Raw genomic sequence first — 26,960 nt, 5'->3', positions numbered from 1 at the left:
TCTCTTGCTGCAGCTGAAGCCTATTATGTTCAAAGGAAATAGCCAACATGTGGTCATATTCGTCAAGTGGCTTCAGTTACTTAAAGGAAAAGTACTGAGTCACTAGTCTTCTTTCCCCTAGAATTAAAAAAATCTCAGATTCATTTTTTTCTTTACTTCCTTTTTCCTGAGTACTATCAATAAGTTATCTATAGTCAGCAGGCCGCAGCCATGGGTGGTATACAGGAACAGAGGCCAGAATGTGTGTGTGGGACCACGCTACTCACTTTGCTTTAGAGATGAATTTGTAAGTGTCATTCCAGTAGGCCAGGAGATCTGTTGCCTCTTCATCATATACCCGGATGTTATGGTACTCAAAGACTCCTGGGAAAAAGTTATCTATCTCTCGAGTGACATTCAAGATATACCGCACCCTGCAAGGAAAACAAGGGAGCATATGTGCTCTACTGTTTAGGCTAAATTCAATTCCCAGCGCTGCTTTGCTTATTTAAAACTAGTTTACATCCTAGGTGGAAATAAAATACCAAAATAATGAAGAAAGCTAAAGAACTAAGAGGATATACTTATTTAGTATGAAGACTGTGTAACAGAGTTTTGGGTACACCTGGGCACCAGGGAGTTACTGAGAGAAAAGCTTTTTGCCAAGTTCAACATCTAAATTCCATTTTCAGTTTATGTATTGTTACACAGTCTCATCCTTGATAGTTTCTTGATAACATGCCTCATATTTTACTCTAAAGAATCAACCCGAGGCTCATAATCTGACAATTTCTCTGTCACTAAAATTACCAGCAATGTAATTTGTTTTTTGGAAGTCATTTGTATAAAATCAGACTCCTGACATGTCCCTCAAAAAAAAAAAAAACTTCATACCTTTCTAATTGTCAAGATTGTCAGACTTTGCTTTATTACTTTCTCTAAACTACACTGAAGGCAAATGAGGCCAGGGCTGGGAGGGTAAGAGGAAAGTTGGACTTAAAACTCTCTTAACCTCTCAACTTTATCTGGCTGCATTCCTGGCTGCTATGGCAGCAGATGTGTCTGAGGGCTCTCCCATACCGAGATGCTTGCAGAACAGAGTTTCTGTATCAGAAATTCCTCCTGCTCTCTCTCTCACCAGGAGCCCTGGTGGTGTAGTGGTTAAAACACTCGGTTGCTAACCAAAAGGTCAGCGGTTCAAACCCACCAGCTGCTCTGTGGGAGAAATATGTGGCAATCTGCTTTCGTAAAGATTTATAGCTTTGGAAACCCTACGGGGTAGTTCTATTCTGTTCCGTAGGGTTGTTGTAAGTTGGAATTGACTCAATGGCAGTGGGTTTCTCTCTCACTGCACAATTTCAGTAAATACTTGGGTTTAATTTACCAATGGGTTGTCTTTTCTCAATGCTGTGTGGACTTAGACATCACTGAGGTTATTCAACAATACAACACAGACTCACTCATTTCTCTCTGCAGAAGCTACTTCTTTCTCAAAACCACACATGGAGTTCTATAAATCCAATCTCTGAAGTAAAAAAAATCACCTCAGAAAGAGCCATACCTAGCCAACTATGAGGTTAAGGTCAGGTGGCCAAAATTTTTCTGAAACATGATTTGAATCTGTTTTAACTTAGCATCAAAGCCCATTACTAGAAAGGATTTTTTTTTTTTTTTTTTTTAATTTAAGAAGCAAGCACATCATGAGACTGTAAAATGGTGCAGCTGCTTTGAAAAGCAGTCTGGTAGCTCCCCAAAAGGTTAAACATAGAGTTATCATATGACCCAGCAATTCCACTCCTAGGTATCTACTCAAGAGAAATGAAAACATGTGCACATAAAATCTTATACACAAATGTTCAAAGCAACATTATTTGTAACAGCCAAAAAGTAGAAACAACCCAAATGCCCATCAAATGATGAGAAGATAAATAAAATGTGGCAGATCCATACAATGGAATATTATTTGGTAATAAAAAAGGAACGACATACCAATACATACTATGATGTGAATAAACGTTGAAAACATGTTAAGTCAAAGTCAGTTTGAAAAGACCACATATTAAACGATTTCATTTATATGAAGTGTTCAAATAGGCAAATCTACAGCGAAAGAAAGTCAATTAGTGGTTGTCAGGGGCGGAGGAGGAAGGAGGAAATGGGGGTGACTGCTAAAGGGTACAAATTTTCTTTTTTGGGTAAAGAAAATGTTCTAAATTGATTGTGGTGATGGTTGCATAATTCTGTGAATATACTAAGAGCCACTGAAATGTATACTTTAAATGGGTGAACTGTGAATTATATGTCAATAAAACCATTACCACTCAAAAAAGGCAAGCACATTTCTCTTACTTTATTTAAAATAAAAACAAATAACAGCCCCCCCCAACCCCATACTTCAGTAATGGATATGGCATTTTCTCTCTGGAGACAGCACAGGGCTTTCCAACTGTTTTCATTACAGAACTCTGGGCAGCCATTGCCTATTGGAATTGGCACGCCTTGAAATTTCTTTGCCATCTCAACACTAAGTGACTCAACACTGAGTAGCACTTTACTTGGGGTTAGATTCTAAAGTCAGTAAATTGGGTGCCAATGGCCGTGTTGTCAAATTACACTTAAAAAGCCCTCAAACCATCCACAGTATATTCTTTTTAAAAAAAATTACATTTATTTTATTGTTGTTTTTGAGAATATACACAGCAAAACATACACCAATTCAACAGTTTCTACATGTACCATTTAGTGACACTGACGACATTCTTCGAGTTGTACAATTGTACAATCGTTCTCACCCTCCTTTTCTGAGTTTGTTCCTGCCCCATTAACATAAATTCACTGTCCCCTAAGGTTCCTATCTAATCTTTCAAGTTGCTGCTGTCAATTTGATCCCATATACTTTTAAAAGAGCGTAATGCTCAAGGCAGACATTTTTTACTAGTTAAGCTAAACTACTCTTTGGTTTTAAGACTTCAGGGGATAGTTCTGCTTTAAGGTTTAAAGATTATCTCAGGGCAGTAGTTTCAGGGGTTCATCAATGCCCCTGGAAGCAGCAGTCAAGAAATCAAACGTGTATTCCATTGGGTAAATCTTCAGCAAAGATCTCTTTAAAGTGTTAAAGAGCAAAGATGTCACTTTGAGGACTAAGATGCACCTGTTCCGAGCCATGGTATTTTCAATTGCTTCATATGCATATGCTGGACAATGAAAAAAGAAGATTCAAGTAGAACAGACGTCTTTGAATTACGATGTTGGCGAAGAATATTGAATATACCATGGACTGCCAGAAGAATGAACAAATCTGTTTTGGAAGAAGTACAGTCAGAATGCTGTACTTGTGAGGATGGCAAGACGTCTTGTGTACTTTGGACATGTTATCAGCAGGGGCCAGTCCCTGGAGAAGGACATCATGCTTGGTAAAGTGGAGAGTCAGCGGAAGAGAGGAAGACCCTCAACAAGATGGACTGACACAGTGGCTGCAAGCACAGCAATGACTGTGAGGGTGATGCAGGACTGAGAAGTGTTTTGTTCTGTTGTACACAGGGTCCCTATGAGTTGGAACTGACTCAACAGCACGTAACAACAACAACATTGTTTCGTTTTAAGAAGACTCCAGGGGATATTTTTGGTTTAAGGTTTCAAGACTGTCTCAGGGTAATAGTTTCAGTGGTTCATCCAACCTTCATGGTTGCAGGAAGTCTGGAGTCCATGAGAATTAGAAATTCTGTTTTGTATTTCCCTCCCTTTGAATAGGATTCTTCTATGGAATCTTTGATCAAAGTGTTCAGTAATGGAATTAGCCAGTCGCAAAAAGACAAATATTGTATGAGACCACTATTACAAGAACTCAAGAAAAGGTTTAAACACAAAAGAAATCATTCTTTCATGGTTACCAGGGTGGGGAGGGAGGGAGAGGGGAATTCACCAACTAGATAGCAGACAAGAATTATCTCAGGTGAAGGGAAGGACAACACATAATACAGGGGAAGTTGGCACAACTGGACTGAACCAAAAGCTAAGACGTTTCCTGAATATAACCAAACACTTCGAGGGACAGAGTAGCAGCGGTGGGGGTCTGGGGACCATGGTTTCGGGTGACATCTAGGTCAACTGGCATAACAAAGTTTATTAAGAAAATGTTCTGCATCTCACTTTGGTGAGTGGCATCTGGGGTCTTAAAAGCTAGTGAGCGGCCATCTAAGACACATCAATTGGTCCCAACCTACCTGGAGCAAAGGAGAATGAAGAACACCAAAGACACAAGGAAAATACTAGCCCAAGAGAAAGAAAGGGCCACATAAACCAGAAACTCCATCAGCATGAGATCAGAAGAACTCGATGGTGCCTGGCTACCACCAATGACTGCCCTGACAGGGAACACAACAGACAGTCCCTGACAGAATAGGAGAAAAGTAGGGTACAGAACTCAAATTCTAGTAAAAAGACCAGACTTAATGGTTTGACTGAGACTGGAGGGACCCCAGACGACATGTTAATCCAGAACTAAAACCATTCCCAAAGCCAACTCTTCAGACAAAGATTAGACTGGACTATAAGACAAAATAATACTCGTGAAGAGTGTGCTTCTTAGTTCAAGTAGATACATGAGACTGAACGGGCAGCTCCTGTCCAGAGGCGAGATAAGAAGGCAGAAAGGGATAGGACTGGTTGAATGGACACAGGAAATCCGGAGTGGAAAGGGGGAGTGTGCTGTCACATTGCAGGGACAGTAACTAGGGTTGCTGAACAATATGTGTATAAATTTTTGTATGAGAAACTAACTTGAGCTGTAAACTTTCATCTAAACCACAATTAAAAAAAAAAAAAAGTTCAGTAATGGTAGCCAGGCATCATCCAGTTTTTCTGGTCTCATGGCAAAGGAGGCAGTTGTTCATGGAGGCAATTAGCCACACATTCCATATGCTCCTCCAATTCCTGACTCCTTCTTCCTTTGTTGTTCCAGGCAAAAAGAGACCAACTGTTGTGCCTTGGATGGCTGCTTGCAAGCTTTTAATACTCCAGGCACTATGCAATGAAGTAGGGGTAGAACAGAAGCACTAAACACGTTATCAGACCAATTAACTGAGATGTCCCATGAAACCACGACCTTAAATCTCCAAACCAAGGAACCAAATCCCATGAGGTGTTTGGTTGTACACAAGCAGCCTCAGCAGCTACTCTTTTTTTTTGGTTGTTGCTGTTGTATACATATCTATCACACAACTTTTGCTAATTCAACTTTTTGTAGGTGTACAACTTTGGACGGCGATTACAATTATCTGCTGCACAAACCTACCTTTAATCAATGTGATTATTTCTATCACTGTTCACCCCTCCTTCCCCTTCCCTCCTGCCTGGTAACCACTAATAAACTTTGTTCTCTATACATTAGCCTTTTCTTGCCTTTTTATATAATTGAGGTCATATAGTATTTGTCCTTTTGTGATTGACTTATTTCACTCAGCATGTGTTCCAGCTCTATCCATATTGTAGCATGTATCAAGACTTCATTTTTCCTACTGGCTGAGTACTATTCCATTGTATGTACATACCACATTTTGTTTACAGTATATTCTTAATACAAAAAGAAGAACCAGTAATTACATTTTATTTTAAATGGCACCAAAAGCTTGAACATTTGTTTCTGGAAGTCTTTCCAGTAAAACAGTTGCTCTTTCTTGGGGGATAGGGAGATTAAACCGGGAGAATAGCCATTTTCATTTTCACTGGAGTTCACCTGATTAGAATCAACCGGAAGCAACTCTTAAGATTAAAGTTATTCATTAGTATCTCTTTCACTGGAAAATGTAAAGACAGAACACATGCGGGTGTCAGCAATTGCTGTGTGTGCTTACCCTCGGTTCTGTAAGTCCTCTAAGTTGGAGGCGTTCCATTCTGAGCCCTGAGGAGCCAAAAAAGACAAAGTTAGAGAGTATTAGCAAATCAACCAAATACAACACTTGAAAAGGAGCCCTGTGAAAGCAGAAGCAGAGCTTCTAAAAAGACCAACATCTACCAAGCTACGTTATCATGTTTAGTTTTCAGAAATAATAGAGTAAAAAAGTTATCGTCATCTTCATTTTTACAGATGAGAAAACTGATATTCTGAGAATTCAAATAATTTTTGCTCAAGATCACAGAGCTGGAGAGGCGTCTTTGACCACCCTCTAATCTAAGTTAGATGTCGTCTGTTATTTTCGCTCATAGTACTCTGATTTTTTTCCCCTCCATCACATGTAGCACAATTTGTACTTATATATTTATTAATGTGTTTATTTACTATCTCCTTCACTACAAGCTCCTTGAGGGAAGGGACCACGTCTTGTGTTCATTATGCAATCTGGCACGTGGCAGGTGTGCAATAAACATTTGTTGAAATAACAAAGTGACATTATTATGAATGAAGCCTAGATCTGATTCCAAGGCCCACATTCTTTCTAGTATATTATGTTTCACTTAGGAGTTGGGAGCTCAGTGGGGTAGGGGAGAGTACAACAGCAACTTATTGCAAACAAATAAAGGAAACATGATGTGCCAAATTTAAGAACAGGATAAAAGGCATTTCTGGGGGGAGGGGAAGTTCTACAAATTATGTGGAAGATACCTAAGTTGTTACTATTTTGCCACATTTGCTTTTTCTCTTATTCTTTCTTTCCCCTGCTCCCAGTCATTTGAACATAATATGAGCACCATGACATTTCAATACTTGAGATGTACAAAGAACAAGAACATTCCCTTACAGAATACCATTATTACACCCAAGAAATGTAACATTGATACAAGAATCTTACATGCTATCTATTTTCAAATCTCCAGTTGACCCCAAAATGCCCTTTATATTCACTTATTCAAGGATCACACTTTGTATTATGTTGCCATGTCTCCATCTCCTTTAGTCTAGGAGTCTCTTCCTCCCATTTTTTTTTTGGGGGGGGGGGGGGGGGGCTTTCATGACATTAATATTTTTGTAAAGTCCAGGCCTGTTATCTTGGAGAATGCTCTACAATCTGGGCTGTGCAGGGATTTATCTTGATTGTTTCCTTATGATAGATTCAGGTCAAACATTTTTGGCAGGAATATTACTTCCTATTGCATCATATCAGGAGGCACACAATGTCAGTTTGTCCCATTATTTGTCATGCTGAGTTTGAACTCTGGTAAAGATAATCTTTGTGTCTGCTGAATCCCTCTACTGTAAAGGTTCCTTTACAATTAATTAGTAATCTATGAAGTAATACTTTGAAGTCATGTGAATATCCTGCTTCACAATAACCTTCACCCTATGGTGTCACCTCTACCCTCATTCTGCTCAGGACACACATTATTGTATTTTTTAAGAAATTGTGGTAAAATGTACATAGCATAAAATTTGCCATTTTAACAATTTTAAGTGTTGATTCAGTAACATTAATTACATTCACAATGTTGTTCAACCATCACCATTGTTTCTAAAATTTTTCATTACCTCAAATTGTTGTACCCATTAAGCAATAATTCCCCATTACCCCCTCCTCCCAGCCCTTGGTAACTCTCATCTGTCTCTATGAATTTGTCTATTCTAAGTATTTCATGTAAGTGGGATCATACAATATTTGTCTTTTTGTGTCTCACTTACTTCACTTAGCATAATTTTTCAAGGTTTATCCATGTTGTAAGCATGTATTAGAATTTCATCCCTTTTTATTGCTGAATAATATTCATATATATATATTTAAATACACATATACACATACATACACACACACATTCTGTTTATCTACTTGTGTTTGTAAAAATATTTTATTGTATTTTTGGTGAAAGTGTACAGAGCAAAATAGGCCCCCATTCAACAATTTCTACACATATTGTTCAGTGACATTGGTAACATTCTTCACATTGTGTCAACATTCTCATTATTTCCATTCTAGTTGTTCCGTTTCCAATAACCTAGTCTCCCTGATCCCTACCTTCTCATCTATGCTTTACAGTATTTGTTGGCCATTTTGTCTCATATAGGTGATTTTTTTAAGAGTGCAGTACTCAAGGGTGATACTCGTTATTTTATGAGCTAACCTGCTACTTAGCTAAAACGTGACTTGAAGGGGTAATTCTGATGCAAGGTTTGAAGAGTATCTCAGGGTAATGGTCTTGGGGATTCCTCTAGTCTCAGTGGATCCAGTAAGTCTAGATTTTTTTGAGAATTTTGAGTTCTGTTCCACATTTTTCTCCCTTTCTATCAGAATCCATCTATTGTGGCCCTGATTAGAATGTTCAGTAGTAGTAACTGTGTACCACCTAGTTAATTCTTCTAGTCTCAGGGTAGAGGTGGCCATGATTCATGGAGACAATTAGTCCTGTAGACCAGTTCCTTCTTTGAATCTTGGGTTTCTTTCTTTCTCTTTTGCTCCAGACAAGCAGAGACCAATACTTGCATCTTAGAAGGCTCCTCTCAAGCTCTTAAGACCTCAGACACTACTCACCAAACTAGGATGTAGAACATAAACTTTATGAACTATATTATGCCAACTGACCAAGTTGTCCTATGAGACTCTGATCCTAAATCTTTAAACAAAGAAAACTAATCCAGTAAGGTGACTGGTTATGTCTAAAAAGTATCAGTTTCTGTGACCCTTATTTGTTTTATTTTATATATAAACATGTGTTTGTGTGTGCATATAAATCTCTTAAGTAATTATAAAATAGTGAATTTATAAAACATCATCTAATATTGGCTGAGGATGGAAGTCTGCTGAGGAAGTGTATGATTTCCACCCAGTGTATGATTTTTACACAGTGACACTGAGTAGCCTCTTCAGCTCTTTTGTGCTTCCTCCCCTGTGAGGAGACAATGCAGCTGAGAGCCTGAGCTTGGCCTTCACCATCACACAGTATACATAACCTGAAACTCAAAACCATATGCTGCTCTGTTAAGAACTATCTTTATGGGATCAAATTGATAACAGCAACTTGAAAGATTAGATCAGAATCTTAGGGGGCAGTGAATTTATGTTAACAGAGGAGGGACAACTCAGAAGAGGAGGGTGAGAACTGGCTGCACAACTTGGAGAATGTAATCAATGTCACTAAATGGTACCTGCAAAAACTGCTGAACTGGTGTATGTTTTGCTGTGAATATTCTTAACAACAACAAAATAAAAAAACAAAAACAAAAAAATATATACGCACACACATATACATACACAGATACACATATATGTATTTTGGTTGTTGTTGCAAAATTAGATATATAACCAAATCATCGTGCGTGCGTGTGTGCGTGTGCGTGTGTGTGTGTGTACACCTCAGTGGCATCAGTTACTTTGGTCAAGCTGTGCATACTTCACCCACACTCAGTGCTACTTTCCCAGCACCATAAATAAAACGTGACTACTATCTAGAGAATGACTCTCCTTCCTCCTACCCCCATCCCTGGTAACCACTGATGAATGTTGTTCTCTGTATATATAACTATTCTTGTCATTTTATAAAAGTGAGGTCATTCAGTATTTGTCCTTTTGTGATTGATTTATTTTACTAAGCATAATGTCCTTCAGGTTCATCTACATTCCAAGATGTTTCAGGAACTCACCTTTCTTTATAGTTGTCTAATATTCCACTGTATGTATGTACCACATTTTGTTATCCACTCATCTTTTAATGGGCACTTGGGTTACTTTTACCTTTTGGTTATGGTGAATAATACTGCTATTAACACTGGCATACAAGTATCTGTTTAAGTCCCTGTTTTCAACTCTTTTAGGTACATACCTAAGAGCTGAATTGCTGGGTCATATGGTAATTTTACATTTAACTTTCTGAGGAACTGTAAACCTTTGCAAAAGTGGCTGCATCATTTTACATACCCATCAGCAATGTACTGGGCTTCCAATTTTTCCACATCCTGGCCAAGATTTTTTCCTTTTTAAAATTACAGGCATCCTAGTAGTGTGAAGTGGTAGCCCATTGTGGTTGTGATTTGCATTTCCCTAATGACTAATGACTGGAGCCCTGCTGGCAAGCAGTGGTTAGGAGCTATGGCTACTAACCAAAACGTCGGCAGTTTGAATCCACCAGCTGCTCCTTGGAAACCCTATGGGAGCAGTTCTACCCTGTCCTATAGGGTTGCTATGAGTTGAAATTGATGTGATGGCAACAGGTTTTGGTAATGACTAATGATGTTGAGCATCTTTTCATGTTCTTGTTGGTTATTTGTGTATCTTCTTTGGAAAAAGTCTATTCAAGTTCTTTGTCCATTTTTTAACTGGGCTGCTTGTCTTTTTGTTGTTGAGTTGTAGGAGTTCTTTGTATATTCTGGATACCAAACCCTTATCAGGTATGATTTGCAAGTATCTTCTCCCATTCTCCGCGTTATCTTTTCACTCTCCTGACAACATCTTTTGATGCACGAAAGTTTTTAATTTTAATGAAGTTCAATTTATATTTTTGTTGTTGCCTATGCTTTTGGTGTCATTATTTAAGAAATCACTGCAAAATCCAAAGCCATGAAGATCTGCCCCTAAAGAGTTTTACAGTTTTAGCTCTTTAATTTAGGTCTCTGCTAACTTGAATTGTAAATTTTCACTTGAAGTAAACAATAAAATTAGAAAAAAAAGATTCACAGCCTTGAAAATCCTATGAGGCAGTTATATTCTGTCCTATATGGTTGCTATGAGACAGAATCAACTCGATAACAATGTTTTTTTTTTTTTTTTTTTAAACTCACACACCCATCTTGTTCCAGAAAGGATTTAGTAAGTTGGTTTCTTTTGGCCTCATGGAGATGTTTTATTTCTTCATTTGCATGATGATTATATGGTTGAACACAGATGTAAAAATTCACTGAGCTGTATCCTTAGGATTTGTGCACTTTACTGTATATGTGCTATACTTCAATAAAAAAGAAAAGAAAAAAAAATTAGGTCTCTGGTCCATTTTAGTTTTTGTTTATGGTATAAAGTAACGTTCCAATTTCATTCTTCTGTATGTGGGTATCTAGTTTTCCCAGCACCATTTGTTGAAAAGACTGTTCTTTCCCCCATTGAATGGTGTGATGATTAAGGCTGTGTGTCAACTTGGCTGCACCATGATTCTCAGTGGTTTGGCAGTTACGATGTAGTTTGGCAGTTATATAATGACGTAATCACCTCCATGATGAGATCTGTGATGAGCAGCCAATCAGCTGAAAGGGAGTTTTTCTTAGGGGTGTGGCCGGCATCTAATATATATGGACTTCCTGGCAAAGCTTGCTGGCTTTTCCTCTGCTCTGGATTCTGCATTGGCTTGTCATCCTCTGATCTTCAGTTCTTGGGACTTGAGCCAGCAGCCTGCTGTATTACCTGCTGATCTTGGATTTGTCAGCCTTTGCAGCCTGTGAGCCACCAGCCTGCTGTTACTGCCTGCTGATCTTGGATTTGTCAGCCTTTGCAGCCTGTGAGCCAGCAGCTTGCTGTCTGAACTGCTGATATTGGGTTCGTCAGTCCCTGCAGCTACATGTGTCAGAAGAAGCCTCCAGCCTGATGCCTGACCCAAAGACTTGGGATTTTTCAGCCTCTACAACCACAGGAACCATTTCCTTGATATAAATCTCTCTCTCTCTCTATATATATATATATATACACACACACATATATACGTTCCACTGGTTTTGCTTCTCTAAAGAACCCAGCCTAAGACAAATGGTCTTGGCATCCTTGTAGAAAATCAACTGATTTTCATGCACGTGAGGGTTTATTTCTGGGCTCTCAGTTCTATCCCAACACTGTTTTGATTACTGTAGCTTTGTAGTAAGTTTTAAAATCGGGAAGTGTGAGTCCCCCAATTTTTCCAAGACTGTTATGGCTATTCTGGGTCCCATGAAATTCCGTATGTATTTTAGGATTTTTCCATTTCTACAAAAAACACCATTGAGATTTTGATAGGAATCACATTGAATCTGTAAACTGCTTTGGGTAGCACTGTCATCTTAACAATATTACATTTTCCAATCCATGAACACAGGATATCTTTCCATTTACTTAGGTCTTTAACTTCTTTCAGCAATGTTTCAGTGTACAAGTTTTGCATCTCCTTGTTTAAACTTATTCCTATGTATTTTATTCTTTTTGATGCTATTGTAAATTGAATTGTTTTCTTTATTCCCTTTTTGGATTGTTCATTGTGAGTGTACAGAAATATAACTGGTTTTTGGGTGCAGATTTTGTATCCTGTAACTTTGCTGAATTCCACTCTATGGTTTTAGCATCGATTGATGATCTTGACCCCTTTGTACTGGAGGTTTCCAGGTTCACCTTGTAAGTGGAATCAGCCATTTCCTCAACGAGCTCTGTTTTCTTTCAGTGAAGAACGGTATTTTGTAATCAAGATCTGGGCACTAATTAGATATGTTCATTCCTATTGGGTGTCACTGCTTCTAAAACCTTTTCAGTAAACAGAGCTAGGAAATATTTCTTTAAAAAGTATTAAGATCAACAACAACAACAAATAAATAAATTATTTAAAAAAGTGTTAAGAACATAGTGAAACCTCCAATTTAAATTCAACACCACAGGGTTCTTCATCATTCCATCTCTCCCCCATCATTCGTATCTCCCTACTCCACAGTGAGAACCTTGGTTCCCAACAACTCCTCCGCTGTACTTAGAAAACAGTTTCAACGTTACTACACCCACACCATGACCAACAACAAAACTGTTAAGTTTGAATTTTCTCTCCATTTCTTTTTGTCCTTGGACTGTTCCACTAAGGGGTACAATGAGAGTATTATGCTTAAAGTTATTTGAATTAATTTCTTTCTGTGAAGTTATCAATTTGATACACATCTGGATTCATTTGCTCCTGTTTGTATTCAATTTTACGGTGTGCTTTTTCCATTCTTTTCAATTTAACTTTTTGAATATGCAAAACTTTTACATGGTTCAAAGTAAAACATTTATAAGAAAGTAAACTCAGAAGTCTCATCCCTCTCTCTTCAATCCCTATGGGTAACCATTTTCATTACTTTCTGATTTGTTCTGTTATTATTTTGAAAAATATAAGCAAATATATACTTATTACCACTTCTTACTTATGCAAGAGTAGTATACTATATAAACATTTTTTGCACTTTGCTTTTTCTTCATTCAAAACCACTCCAGGTGGTTTTGGATTTTTAGGATAGTACTTCACTGGGTAGTGATATAATAGTTTATTCAATTAGTCTCTTCTGAATGTCATTTCATATTTGTGGAAGTGGGATTATTGGGTCAGAGGGTAAATGCATAATTTTGTTCAAACCCACTGCCGTCGAGTCGATTCTGACTCAGAGAGACCCTATAGGACAGAGCAGAAATGCCCCACAGGGTTTCCACACTGCTAAATTCTTCTCCATAGGGGTTGAAACAATTCTGCATTCCCATTAGCAATGTAAGAGAGTGCCACTTTCCTTATAGCCTTGCCAAAAAAAATGTGTGGTTAAGCTTTTGAGTTTCTGCCAATTTGATAGGTGTGAAATATCTCAGTATAGTTTCAATTTGCATTTCTCTTATGAGTAAAATTGAGCATCTTTTCGATGTTTAAGGTCCATTTTTAAAAATCTTTTTCTTTGAGCTATCTGTTCATGTCTTTTGAAAATGTAAACATTGTGAAATAAGAGTTTACCTATTTCAAAATTAGATTCATTAAATGGAATTTAACATTAGAAGCTTTGTGTTCAAGTCCCGACTTCCCCTCTTACTGTGTGGCATTAGGCAAACTGCTTAACCTCACTTTTATATATCTAATGAATACCTTCCACCAAATCCCCCATATATTTAAAGTTTCTCCCATATTAAAATGTAAACACCCTTTCTTCATCCTGAATCCTCCTCTAGACACTGTTCTTTCTCCCTTTTCTTCATAGCCAAGATTCATAGAGATATAGTCTAATACTCACTTTCCCTATTTCCTCATTTCCCAAGTGTCTCAACCGACAGCACCTGGCTTCTACTCACAGCACTCTAAGGCTTCTGCCCTCATCACTCTTGTTAATGTTACTAATGACCTCTCCTAATTTCTAATCCAAGGGTCACCTTTGTACCCTTATTTCATTGGCATTCTCTGAGCATCTGATATGGTTCATGACTCCCTCCTTCTGGAATTAGATCAGACTGCATAAATACCTACCCGTATGCCTAGCACAAAAAAAGAGGGTCAACAAATGTTTGTGGAATGATCAAATGAGATAAATGAAGCACTCTGAAAACTGTCAAGTGTTATGCAGGCACTGTCATCGAATTATAAGTGATCTGCAATCTGGTCGTTGAACAGGGAGATCTCACAGATATTGTACAGAAATTCCATTTACAAAAAGGTCAGTAAATGATGGACAACTGACCTTTTTTTATAGACCAGAGCTCAACTGACTTGCTCTCAAAATATATGGGAGGTTCTGAAAGCTCTGTGTTCAACCTCAGAAAATAGCCCCCACACCAAAGAAAGAGGCAAGAACTACAAAGGGCTGCAAGGAGACAGAAGCCAAGCAATAAAAGTCAAGTGGCTAAACTGGGGCCAGGGAAATGTGACCACCTCACTTCTTAATTTAGAAATCTAAATCCTTTGCTGAACTCTGTCCAGTTAGATGGAAACCCTGACGTGATGGGAGAACTACGTGGTTTTTGCTTACCTGTTCAGAGAGAATTGTGACAATCTGAAATGACATATATCCAGAGGCTAAATAAATTAAAAGAATCGGCTACAGACTCAACGAAGCCCAGGCCAAGTGACTTGGCTGTGGCTGGGGCTGCTTTAGGTTCAACCTGAAGGAAATGAAGTCAATGTGGTGTAACCACATTTCTGTCCTCAATACAAATATACAAATGCCACACGTATTAGCCTCTTAGGGTCCTCCACAGACTCAATCTGAGCTCTTACAATGACATAATTCTATGGGGGCTTTCACTATGTTTTATGTAATTATGCAAAGCATATTCTAATCTAATAGTTCTGAAATCCCAGAACTATTATACATTTTTAAGTAAGTTAATTGCCATCTTTCACTCTGGTCCCCGTCTCCCTGAGCCTGGCCCAAAGACCAAGTGACTGATTTCTTCTTAAATGTTATCTTCAGGAAATAGCCTTTCTAGGGTCCAAATGTTCCAAGCAAAATAGGAGAACACAGTTATGAAAAATAAGAAAGATATGTATGGGGGGGGAGGGGTTCTGCTAAGATATATAAAAGTTGATATAAACTCCAAGAGATGGTATCATTGTTCATATCTTCTTCATCATACCATACCTACAGCCTCAATGCTGTAAGCCACATTACTGTGGTAACCAGGCAGAAGCTTTCTATTAACTTTTCCTTCAGAGAGAAATTTACACCACAAACCTTTCAACTCAGGGACAAAAATGGGGAATATGATTAAAACAACCCATTTGATTATGTAATGTCTCATCTTTTCACACACCCTCCAATTCTTTGCATCTATAGTAAAAGTAACCACCAATGTGAGTCTAAATTTTTCTTTGAGAAGGAAACACTATTCTAAAAGGCTTATTTTTAATGTCAAACCTTAAAAAAGATAACAATCAGCAGTAAAAATTCTGCCATTTTTTAAATTCATAAGCAAAATTACTGGTTGTGTGTCCAAGAAAACCCTGTGTTCCCCTTGTTTAACTAAGAAAGTTGCCTGCCTTTCTGCAAAGGGTCTCTGTTCACATCTAGTTTTCTCAGCCAAATCAGACAGCCTCCAGGAAAGCTGCTGATACTGAGATTTGGTTAGACAAAGGCTTCTGGTTCAGTGAAGTAGTACACTCTTAAGAGTGTGGAAGAACCTCTTTTCCTGGAAATACATGGTTTACGACCAATCCTCTTTTCTCACTGCAGATTTTCTTTAAACTATGCTCTCTACACTTGCCCTCTCTGCACCAGCTGGACACCTTTCCAAATAAATAGGTCTCCGCATAGCACACTGCAGAGCTGAGCTGTCTTCCAAAGGGAAGGAGTAATCCTGCTGCCTCCCTTTACACAGTCTGGTTGGGCTCCAGGCATGGCAGCTATGCACAAGACAAGATGACTTTGTAAAAAATTACCACCACCACTTGCAGCTAGGATAAGACCTCTTCTTCCGTGTCAACTGCTGGGAAAGCCAGCAGGGTAGAGATTCACTGGAGAAGAGATAGGGTTCTGGACATAGGATATGGTGGTACAAACAAAGGGAGGAAGCTACCAAGGAACAAGTACAATAAGATGTTTAGACAGCCTGTTCATGTACTTATTTTGTTAGACAGGAGTTAAATTTCAGGATTCACCAGTCTGAAAGTCTTCTGCCCAAATAAGGAAAGTATTCACAATGGAAAGAACATGTATAAAACAGAATTATATCTGAAGCTGAATAAATTTTCCTTTGATTAAAAAATATGTTCACAGATATGTATTAAAAATGAAAAAAAGACTAGGAGGTAATATTATATTACAAAAGATAACAGTGATTATCTTTCTTGGTGATAATTAAATGTTATTATCTTCTAACATTTTCTAAATTTTCTATAATGAACATATGTTATTTTTGTAATAGGGAAAAACTCAAGACAGAAGACTATGCCTGACAATCCTGAAATCATATGATGACTGAACTGCTACAAATACTCAAATGCATTTATAATTGATTAGGAAATGTAATTTGGGGGGAATTGGTATGTTTTTTTTTTTTTTTGCTTAAAAAAAGAAACAAAAAAACCCGTTGCTGTTGAGTCAATTCCAATTCATAGCGACCCTACAGGACAGAGCAGAACTGCCCCATACGGTTTCCAAGGAGCAGCTGATGAATTCGAACTGCTGACCTTTTGGTTAGCAGCTGTAGCTCTTCCTAAAATTAGGAGCCCCGGTGGCGCAAATGGTTAAATGCTTGGCTGCTAACCAAAAGGCTGGTAGTTCAAATCTACTCAGTGGCTCTGTAGGAGAAAGACTGGCGATCTGCTTCCATAAAGATTACAGCCAAGAAAACCCTGTGGGGCAGTTCTACTCTGTCACATGGGGTTGCTATGAGTCCAAATCAACTGGATGGCAACTAACAACAATAACATACCCTAAAATATATCCTCTGAGGAGGGGATATGGAGGAGGTAGTTCTTGAGGGGGTGGTATTAGATACACAGGAAAGAATGCCTGCATTAAATGGGCTGAGCAGTCAGAAATGGATTGTATTTGATATTCAGACATTATTAAAATTCAAGCTCAGTGAGAAAGTGATCTCCAAGTTTGCAGTATTGGTCCCTTTCTAATATGAGCTCTTTTTGGCTATAGGCATTTGTCCTTCATAAAAATTAGTCAGGATACATGGTGCCAGTTGGGGAGGGCTCATCTGAATGAGTAACTCATAAGTCTTCTATGGAAAACACAAAGATTCTTTCCAATAATACAAGAGCAAAGAATGCTTGAACCCTTGTGGCAGTGTACACAAAAGACAACGAAGCCAGATGCTTTACAAATGGAAACGTCAATGATCCTTTAGTAGTAGGGTCTATACCCAAAGTCTGCAGTACATACTGGTAAAGTTAAAGTAATGGAGAAGAAGTTTCCCTCCCAGCTCATAGCTTTTCATGAGTAATTTTATAGCCACACACAACAGACACCACCACTATGAATCACTCCACAAGCACATGTACTCCTGAGTATCAACAAGTTAATTCAGGGCACAAGCCTTCACTGGCACAAAGTCTGAATGCCTGGTGAAATAAACTCTTGAATAGTCAGGGTGAGATGGTCCAATTTAGTCAGTTCCTATGCATTTATTTCTCTAACTTTCCTGTTTCTCAGCTTCTGATCATTTCACAGTTCACAAATGTCCTCACCAGAGAAAGGAAGTGAAATTTCAACCAGTCAATTTAGTTGTTAGCATTTTTGGTCAACCTGTATGAGAAGAGGAAAAAATGAGGTTTGGGAGTTCCCCACTGATTTTAATTATCCTTGTTAACCTTGTTCCCACTACCATGCACAGATAAAAATTAGAGCTCTTCAACATTTGGGAAGAAAACAGGTCTTAGGATTTTAGAAGCTTTTCTAATCCATCTGTTAGAGGGGTCTCCTTGGGCTAATTATAGGTCACTGGATGATCGGGAACCATGAAGAACAATTATAAGTCATTGACTTTCTGGTAATCAGGAAAGTATTTGGAGCATTTAAAATGTAGCTACAAGGTTTCAAATGTGTAAAAGTTCAACAGCCTCTTAGTTATAAGTAGTTTCCACCTGCTCTGCTCAGATATATCAGACCTTAGACACATTTGGTAGATTTGAAAAAGTTATCTCAAAGATCATATTATTTGGATACGCCGTATAAAACTATTGTGGACTGGGGTCTGTTTTTTCACACTTTTCACTATTGTTATGGATTGAACCGTGTCCCCTCAAAAGATATGTTGAAGTCCTAACCCCTATACCTATGAATGTGACTTTTTTGGGCAAACAAGGTCTTTCTTTGAAGATATTATCAGTTAAGTCATATCTGAGTGGGTGTGAGATAAGAAATGATGTTCCTCTAGAGAGAGAGCATAGCTCTGCTGACACCCTGAATTTGAACTTACAGTCTCTAGAACTGTGAGGAAATAAATGTGTGTTCTTTACAGCCACTCATTTTTTGGTATTTTGTTATGGCAGCCCTTGGAAACTACCATGAAGAGCAGATATGATATTTAACAATCAGTTCTCCAGGGGAAAAAAAGCCCTATTTGTAGCATTTGCCAATTTCTTTGGTGTATATACTCCCATCATGGTCAACTTCAATCTACCAGTTTGATGTCACTGAATGAAGAATTGGAAGAGATGAGGAGTACCATATCATTCTACAGTATTTCCACCATTACAATAGATATAAACAACCTTAAGAGCACAGGTAATAGTAAAATTAGTAAAAAAATTAGGGAGTGATGAGTTTGAGTATATACTACTGTTGTTTTTAATATAATTTAAATTTAACAAAATTTTAACTGCCAACGCCCACGAGTTGGTATGGAGTAGCTTCAGCTCATAAAGTGGCCCTCAGACTTACCAAGAACACGTGCTCAAAGATCTGTGTAGGGCTATCCATCTGACCAAGGATCACTATCATTTCATTATCTATAAATTCCTTAAATTCTCGCAAGTTGCACACCATTTGCATTTCCAACTCCGTTCTTATCTGAAACAAAGATGGCACATTGAACTAACCTCTGTAAAATCTCTCTGCACTTTCAACCACATGTCATTTCTAGCCCCACAATTACTGTTACTCTATCCTAAGCCCTGCAACAATGAGGATTCAAGGTCCCCTACCTCTTTGGATGTGATGTTCTCCAAATCCTTCTGCATCATAATCTCCCTTAGTTTGGTTTTAATTAGCCTTTCTGTTCGCTCACGTTCAGTTGGTCTGAGAAGAAAAGAAATTTTTTTCCCCCTTAGGCAAGAATTTGACTAAGTTAATGAATGTACCATTGATTATGCTTCCAAACTGGCAGGGCTTGCCTCTATTACCCTCAAACTTACATTCTGCAGGCACGGCAAAATGGAAATTACATTTTTAAAAGTTTCTTTTCAGAATGTATAGAATGTAAACATGTAGGAATTATTACTTGAAGAGGCTGTCCATGTCTAAAAGCTCTTAAATACATTCATGTATATGGATCTATGAAGGAGTAAAGACAAATTTGGTATACTGAGTGTAGTACTTTAGTGGAAGACCATATCCACACTTTCCCATCAAGTATCCTTGGGAACCATTTACTGAGGTAGAATACCAAGGTGGGTAGACCCACTATGGAACTGGGTCTTCTGTAGCTTAAAATACCGTCCCAGTGAAGATCATTCATTGTTGTGACTCTAGAAAATGGGAAAGAGGGAAGAGTGACTCTGACTTCTTCATTAGGCAAATTCTCACCCAAAATGAGATGCAGGGATCACATACCCAGCGTACTTTCATCCAAAATGCTTTCGTTTTCACAAACGTTCTCACAATATCTTTGTGAAATTGTTACCCTCATTTTACAGATTAAGGAAACAAACAGCTGAAAGGTTAAATGCCATGATGAAGATCCCACACACGGGCAGGAGAACCAGAACTCTCAGCCCATCTTAATACTTTACCTGCAGGATTATATTGCTTCCCTCAGTCTTCTGACTCTCTTAAAAATAAAATAACCCTTGGAACTTTAATATGAAATCAAACTAAGTAAATGATTCTCCAATTACTAGAAGGGTATTGGTTCAATGTAACTGGATGCTTCTCTCTAAAAGCATTATTCCACATTTTGCAGAATCTGAGTGAGGCTGAGAGAGTACTTCCTGTCTCATCTTTCCCTCCTACCTACTCAAGAAAGGTATCTGCTCTGTGCCTCCTTATTTGGAGATGGAAGTGGACTAAGCCTTCGGGCATCCTGCCTGCCCTTTCTGCCTACAGCCTTATCACTGGCTGCAAAAATAGCTTCAGTAATCTGCAAAGATGGATGCTCTCACCCCACAACCTTGGGGCTCCCACTACATGGGCTCTCAGTTTCCCATGAACCCTCAAAAATACAGCTAATACCTGTACCATTTCCCTGTCAAACAGCCAAGGCATCCCTCCCGGTCTTGACTAGGATTAGAATTCTTAACCATCCCCCCTGCCCCCATTTTTTCTAGACATAGCTAATGGTAGAAAGTTATGCATTTGAGTCTTCCAATAAAAAGAAATATTAGTAAAAGCAAATTTTAGCACCTGTGTGCATGGGTCAGACTGCCTAGTTTAGCAACCTTTCCCCCAATCCCTCACACTTATTTGAGGCAGAGTGGCTTGAGACAAGATGGTTTTAATCCCAGCCCTGCTACTTATTGGTAGTGTTATCTTGAACAAGTTTCTTCTCTTCCCTGAGCCTCTGTTTCCTTTTCTGTAAACTGAGGACAGTAATAATATCTGCCTCGTGAGGTTTTTAGGAGGATGAAGTGAAATGCCACATATGAAGTGCCTAGCATAGAATCTGGCATACGATGGGGGCACCATACATGTATTTTCCCTTTTCTACCTTCCTTCACTTTCAAAGTATAAACTTTATTCACAGTAGAGCACTTAGGTCCATTTTGGTATGCATTCTCAGCATTCTTTTTTAGGCTTTTCTAGTCAACTTAGGAAGAATGAGGGAATGGAAAAAACATTACAAAACACACACACACTATCCCCGCCCTGAGCTCATTCAGAAAAATTTAAAAATACATAAAAACACAAAGAAAATAAAAATCACTGAAAATCTCTCTATCCAGAGATTAGGAAAGAAAACAAAACCCGTTGCCGTCTAGTTGATTCCGACTCACAGCGACCCTGTCCAGAGATAATCATTATTAATTCTCTGGCTTATAGCTCCCAGTCTTTTTCTCTATGAAGAAATAAACATTTATTCATTAAATACATCTTTTAAAACTGTGGTTATATTGTACATACTAAAAAAACTCAATCCATTGCCATCGAGTTGATTCCGACTCATAGTGACCCTATAGGAGGGAGTAGAACTGCCCCATAGGGTTTCCAAGGAGTGGCTGGTGGATTCGAACTGCCATTCCTTGGTTAGCACCCATAGCTCTTAACCACTGTGCCAGCATTTATGGAGACTCTACCATGTGCTAGGAGTTTCTGAGTGTTGCAAATGGTTAATGTGCTCCACTGCTAACCAAAAGGTTGGCAGTTGGAGTGTACCCAGAGGTGCCTTGAAAGAAAGGCCTGGTGATCTACTTCCAACAAATCAGCCATTGAAAACCCTATGGAGAACAGCTTTACTCTGACACACCTGCAGTTTCCATGAGTTGGAATCAACTCGACAGCAACTGGTTACTGGTACCATATGCCTGGGACTATATTTACATTATTTTGCTTAATGTAGAGAGATCATGAGCAATTTCACTTTTGAGTTTTCCTGTAGTTTCCAAATTTTCTCAATAAAATCAGGAAAAATAGGAAGAAGGGTGTTCTCTCTCTCATGTAAGCGTAGATCAGACTGTCCATTTCTGAGCTAGATGAGACAGCCATTCCTGTCAAACCCATCAACCAGCTGGAAGGCATGAAATCAGTAATATCTCCCAAGACTCTGAAAGCTGGACTAATCTCTATCTTTTCAGTACTGTGGGCTCTTGCTACTGAAAAGGAGATCCTAGTACCAGTAACACCCTAAAAGCTTCAGCTGCTTTCGTGACTGTTCGTTTCACACAGTTTTTTAGGATTTTCACCTTTTCTAGCAAAAAACATTTACTGCACTATTATCTCAATTAAGTCTTTTTTAAAGAAAAACCTATGAACTGTTTTGGCATGACTTTAGGAATCTGAAGGTGAACCCTGTTTGTAAGGTCAGATAGTTTAAGTAGCCTACTCTTCTTTCCCAGCTGTAGAACATCTTGGAAGTACGGAAAGATCAATTCAGGGCAAAACAAACACCCCGATTACTTTCCAAAGCAAGAAATTAAGTGTGAAAAAATTTCCAAAATAGTCACAAAAGCCTCAACACATAGACCTAAAAAGGAAATAAACATTAGCTCCACCTTGCACCTTTCTCCAACTAACGGTACACCAGGGAAATTTAATAAAATCTTACTGACAAGGATTCAACAAAGGCAAAGGCTGAGCTGAGTGACACACCTGAATTATAAAATACTTAAAAACAAATAGAAATCAGTTGAAAATTAGCATAACAATTAAGTATTCTTTTAAATTGACCAGAAACACCCTGTTTTCCCAAGCATTATAAACATCTCTCTGAAAGCTTCTTTATGTCATTAATTTGTTTACCAAATGCTTTTTTCACAGATAATAAAAAGGTAAACTTCAGTTTAACTCCTTTATACTCAAATTTCAAATTAGTGGAATATGAATTAATGGAATTTCATGGTACTGCAGTTCTTAACTATGGACACTCCATTGTGTCCAGGAGTGTAACTCCTTAGGCCTTTGCAGGCCATGGAAAACATTAAATTTTTTTAAGTAGGGTTATTTATGTGTGGTAGATGTGTGGTGTATGTAGTCATATCATTAGGTAAGATTAATCCCCCAAGAGGTGAGATTAGGGAGAAACATGCTGCCTACAACCCCCTAAGACACAACAGAGAGGACTTGGCCTAGCCTCAGCAAGCTGACTTACATGTCTGTGAAGAGCGCTGGAGAGTCTGGCCGGTGGGACTGCACATCCTGCATAGCATTCCATTCGTTGACTGAGGATTGATCTGAGTTGATATGGCTCTCGTAATAACTCACCCATGTTAGAAACAGGCTGCCTGGGTAGTAGTTATGTATTCTGGCCACTTCGCAAGCCTTGTGTAAACTCTGCAGTGCAGACCTGAAAGATACGCTGAGAAATGAGCACTGTAGAACAGTGGAGTACCAAAAGATCAATGATTTCTCTGTTCCCCAAACTCTTCCAATTTTTAAATCCTACAGAATTTGGTCTCTGGAGGATGTGCTTCCTGGAATGCAAGATTTTCTGTTTCTGATTATTATCATATTATTTATCCATAGCAATAGCCTAGACACATTTCTTGCTGAAAGATGTGATACACTACTGGTGGGGAGGAGGAGAAGTGACAATTCACCAATGAAAAATATGTCCAGGTGCCTGTGGAGCTCATGATCCCACAGTTGGAACTATGCTGTGGCTATGCTGTATCGTTAGAGAACTAAAGATCTCAACAATTTACAAAGATATGTTTCCCTTGGCACAGAATCATGCTACAGCATACATTCCCTATAATTCTTAGAGGCTCCACAGAAATCTCATAGATGTCCCCAAGCCTTGAGGACATGTCCTTTAATGTCCAGGAAGTGCTGATCTAATAACATTTATCATTCTTGCTGCCTTAGTCTCCTAGTTTTTAAAACCACTCATCCATATATACTCGAGGTACTTTCTAAGAACGGCTCTGGTTATTCTGAGCCTAATTAAACCTTCTGACTCTAAACTCAGGAACCCAAAAAGAGTAAACACAAATAAAAAGTACCTTTTTTAGTTATATACTTGGGAGAACCTTAAGCTAGAAATGCTAGGAAGTAAGTTACACAAGAGTAGGGACTTTTCTAGGTTTTTACTGACATTATCTCAAGCACGTAATACAATGCCTAGTTCATAGTTGCAGCTCATAAGAGTTTGAAGAGAAATATCTTACTAGCTATAAACTAATATTTCTCTCTTAAGGAAAAAAGGCAGTATAAAAGAATTCTGTGGCCAATCTAGTTACACCTTTTTCTTAAAAATGCCTTTTTATGTTTTTTCCCCCTCATAACCACTTTAGAAAATTTAGGAACCTTAAATAAAAGGGGCAAAAATATCCTGGAATCCTACCACCCAGAAATAATCACTGTTAAGATTTTAGCGTAGATCTTCCCAGACTTTTCTCTATGCATAGCTCTATAATAAACAAAGATATGACCATATTCTGTATACCATTTATGAATTGCTCTTTTACTTTATACTCTGTCATCAGCATCTTTCCACGTTGATATTCTTCAGCTACATAATTTTTAAATGGATGCACAATATTCAATAACATAGATGTATCATAATTTAACTGATTCCTTTTTTAGACATTTAAATTGTTTTCTTTTTTTTGCTACTCTCAGAACAGTGACAAACATTCTTATACCTAAAATCTTTGCGCACATCCATGATTATTGCCTTAGGATGAATTCTTAGAATTAGAATCACTAGGTCAAAGGATATGCAAAATTACAAGGTACACTGGCAAATCACTCTCCAGAAAAGTTGCTCCAGTTTACTCTCCCACCAATAGGATATGACAGTGTCTGTTCCTTGAGTCTTTGTCAACCCCATACAATGTAAGTTAAAAAAAACACTTTACCAATTTGATAAGAAAAAAATGTGCCAGTCCAGTTTTATTAGGAAAACATTTTTTTCCTTAAAAACCAACTTGCAGACTCTTTTAAAAAATGCTTTCTACTACTCAAAGTAAGCCAAATTCTCAGAGAATTTCAGCAAACCAGTTTCACTGTACAGATTCAAACATAAGGGTCCATTTAGTGAAATGTGCAGGACACGTAATACATGTTTTCTTCATTCAGGGAACAAGTGTCTCTAAAGCAAATGTCACAAGCGTCTGGTGCAACTGCTTAAAATACACTGATGGCCTGGCCACCTCAGATACTTCAGCTGCACGTAGGAGCAGGAGGCTGCTGTAACTACCTTCCGTGAAGGAAACACCTGGCTTAAATGCCACTTTGATCCATATATCGTCCTTTTTTTTTTTTTTTGTGACTTTCAATTCATTACTCCCCATATGGTATACCAAAAAAAGTTTATTCTGCAATAAACTGACAGAGCTAGGCCCCCTCAGTCTACTTTAGAGTAGCAAAGCTTGACCTAAGGTTACTACTTGGGTCTTCACTGTCTTGAAGAATTAAGATTGCTCTGTACTCCTCCCGAAACTGTAACTGAAAACATATTGTCATTTATGGGACTTATTGCTGCTTGGTTTTACTTGGTACCTGGGAATAGATAGGTCAGTTGCCTTTAACTGAGCCTTAATCAAAGGAGGTCATGAGTTTTCCATGAGAAATTTACCTCTGAAATATGCCCTAAATCTAAAAATCTAGTCTAAACACGTGACCTGAAACTCTATGTCCTACCTCATTTATGGCATGAAATGATCCAAGACTGGTAATTGTTCTGGGACTCTGTCTTAGGACCCCACCCACCTCAATCCTATCAGTTCTTTATTCAGGGGTAGATTACCATCCTGGAGTCTTTTTCAGGCTCCTTTATTTCTCGCTTGGCTTGCCTTCTCTCCATTCTACTCCTCAAGGGGACTTCCACTACACAACATGCAGCTGAATGAGGAACAGAAATCAAAATCCTTGACTAGGGGATGGATTCTGAATCCTACAGTCGGGTCATTGCCTAGTTACACTAAATTATTTTTCCAGATAATTTGGAACAATAGAATAAGAGCCCATTCTGTCTAAATATAAGAGATGCTCTCAGGCCGGTTATATAATCTCTCTAAAGTCTCAGATTTTTCATGCATAAGAAGGGGCTAATAATACTATTTTTTGGGGGGTTGTTGTGATGATTAAATGTAATTCATGTAAAGCACAATGCCAGGCACACAGTAAGAAACCCAAAGTGTCAGTATGCTAGCTGATTATTTATTAACAACTACAATTTTTTCTCTAGGCTTTATCTGTATTATGTGAACAGGAACCAGCAGTTTAAACAGAAACTTAACTATCTATAATGTAATCCTCCGTCAATACTAGCCCCTACTGCCTTAAGAAACTGAAAGCTAATGCAGAGGCAGTATGATGTTCTAGACTTGGCTCTGCCACTAACCAACTCGGTCAATGTGTCTATCAAACTCAGTTCCAGCTGGCTACCTGATCCATTAGGTCTCTTCAAGAGTCTAAGAATACCTCTAAATTTCAGTTGCTCACCAAGGCTCAATGCCTCCCACAGTGACAATTTGAAAACTGCACTTCTAGGCTATCTTTAACTATAATGACCACACAAACAAATCACATAAAATCCTAACACAGATCATAACAGCATTTTCACAGTCAACTGTACCATTTCAAATACTGCTCCAATAACATACTAAAAAACTTTCACAGAGATATTAAAAGTCATCTTACCACATTGCCTGCACAGATACAGGTTTGAATATATGAACTCTGTTATCTGTTGATACGCTGAACCCACTGAAAAGAACAAGACAAAAATCCACAAATGAGAGTGGGTTATTTCAGTTGAGATTTTTCAAGGTCGATTCTCAGGCAGCAATAGCTAGCTCAGTAGAGGGGATCATCAGGCACTTCATGTAGAAGTTAACTAGGATTTGACTGAAAAGCAAATTGTCTGATTTTATCTACCAGGCAAAATGAACAGATTCTCACAGTGGGGTTAGGGAATTACACAGTTTCCCAACAGGAGCTATGTACAAACTGTTCAGCTGTATATTTCTATTTGGAAGTCTTGTGAGTTCTTAACAAACCTGACCCTAGCTTTATAAATTGGAGCAAACATCTTGGTCTCTTGGGGACTCATTCTAAAAACACC

General features: G+C 38.3%; 1 protein-coding gene across 6 annotated transcripts in view; it reads right to left on the bottom strand.

Annotated features, from left to right (window-relative positions):
• The window catches only part of SSH2 (slingshot protein phosphatase 2), a 137,299-nt gene that overhangs the window by 22,247 nt on the left and 88,092 nt on the right, over nt 1–26,960 (bottom strand). For all 6 annotated transcript variants that reach the window (XR_002825448.1, XM_023739615.1, XM_023739613.1 and 3 more), the window contains 6 exons: nt 26,537–26,602; nt 23,040–23,234; nt 19,222–19,315; nt 18,959–19,087; nt 5,832–5,878; nt 267–413 (listed from right to left, as the gene is read on the bottom strand). Coding sequence is in view for 5 of the 6 variants with exons in the window: in XM_023739615.1 (XP_023595383.1) it covers nt 267–413; nt 5,832–5,878; nt 18,959–19,087; nt 19,222–19,315; nt 23,040–23,234; nt 26,537–26,602 (678 nt within the window). In the remaining variant the exon portion in view is untranslated. The remainder of the gene's footprint in view (nt 1–266; nt 414–5,831; nt 5,879–18,958; nt 19,088–19,221; nt 19,316–23,039; nt 23,235–26,536; nt 26,603–26,960) is intronic.

Source organism: Trichechus manatus, unplaced genomic scaffold, assembly GCF_000243295.1.
Source record: "Trichechus manatus latirostris isolate Lorelei unplaced genomic scaffold, TriManLat1.0 scaffold00138, whole genome shotgun sequence".
In the NCBI taxonomy this organism is placed as follows: Eukaryota; Metazoa; Chordata; class Mammalia; order Sirenia; family Trichechidae; genus Trichechus; species Trichechus manatus.
This window is presented reverse-complemented; position numbering and strand designations above follow the sequence as displayed.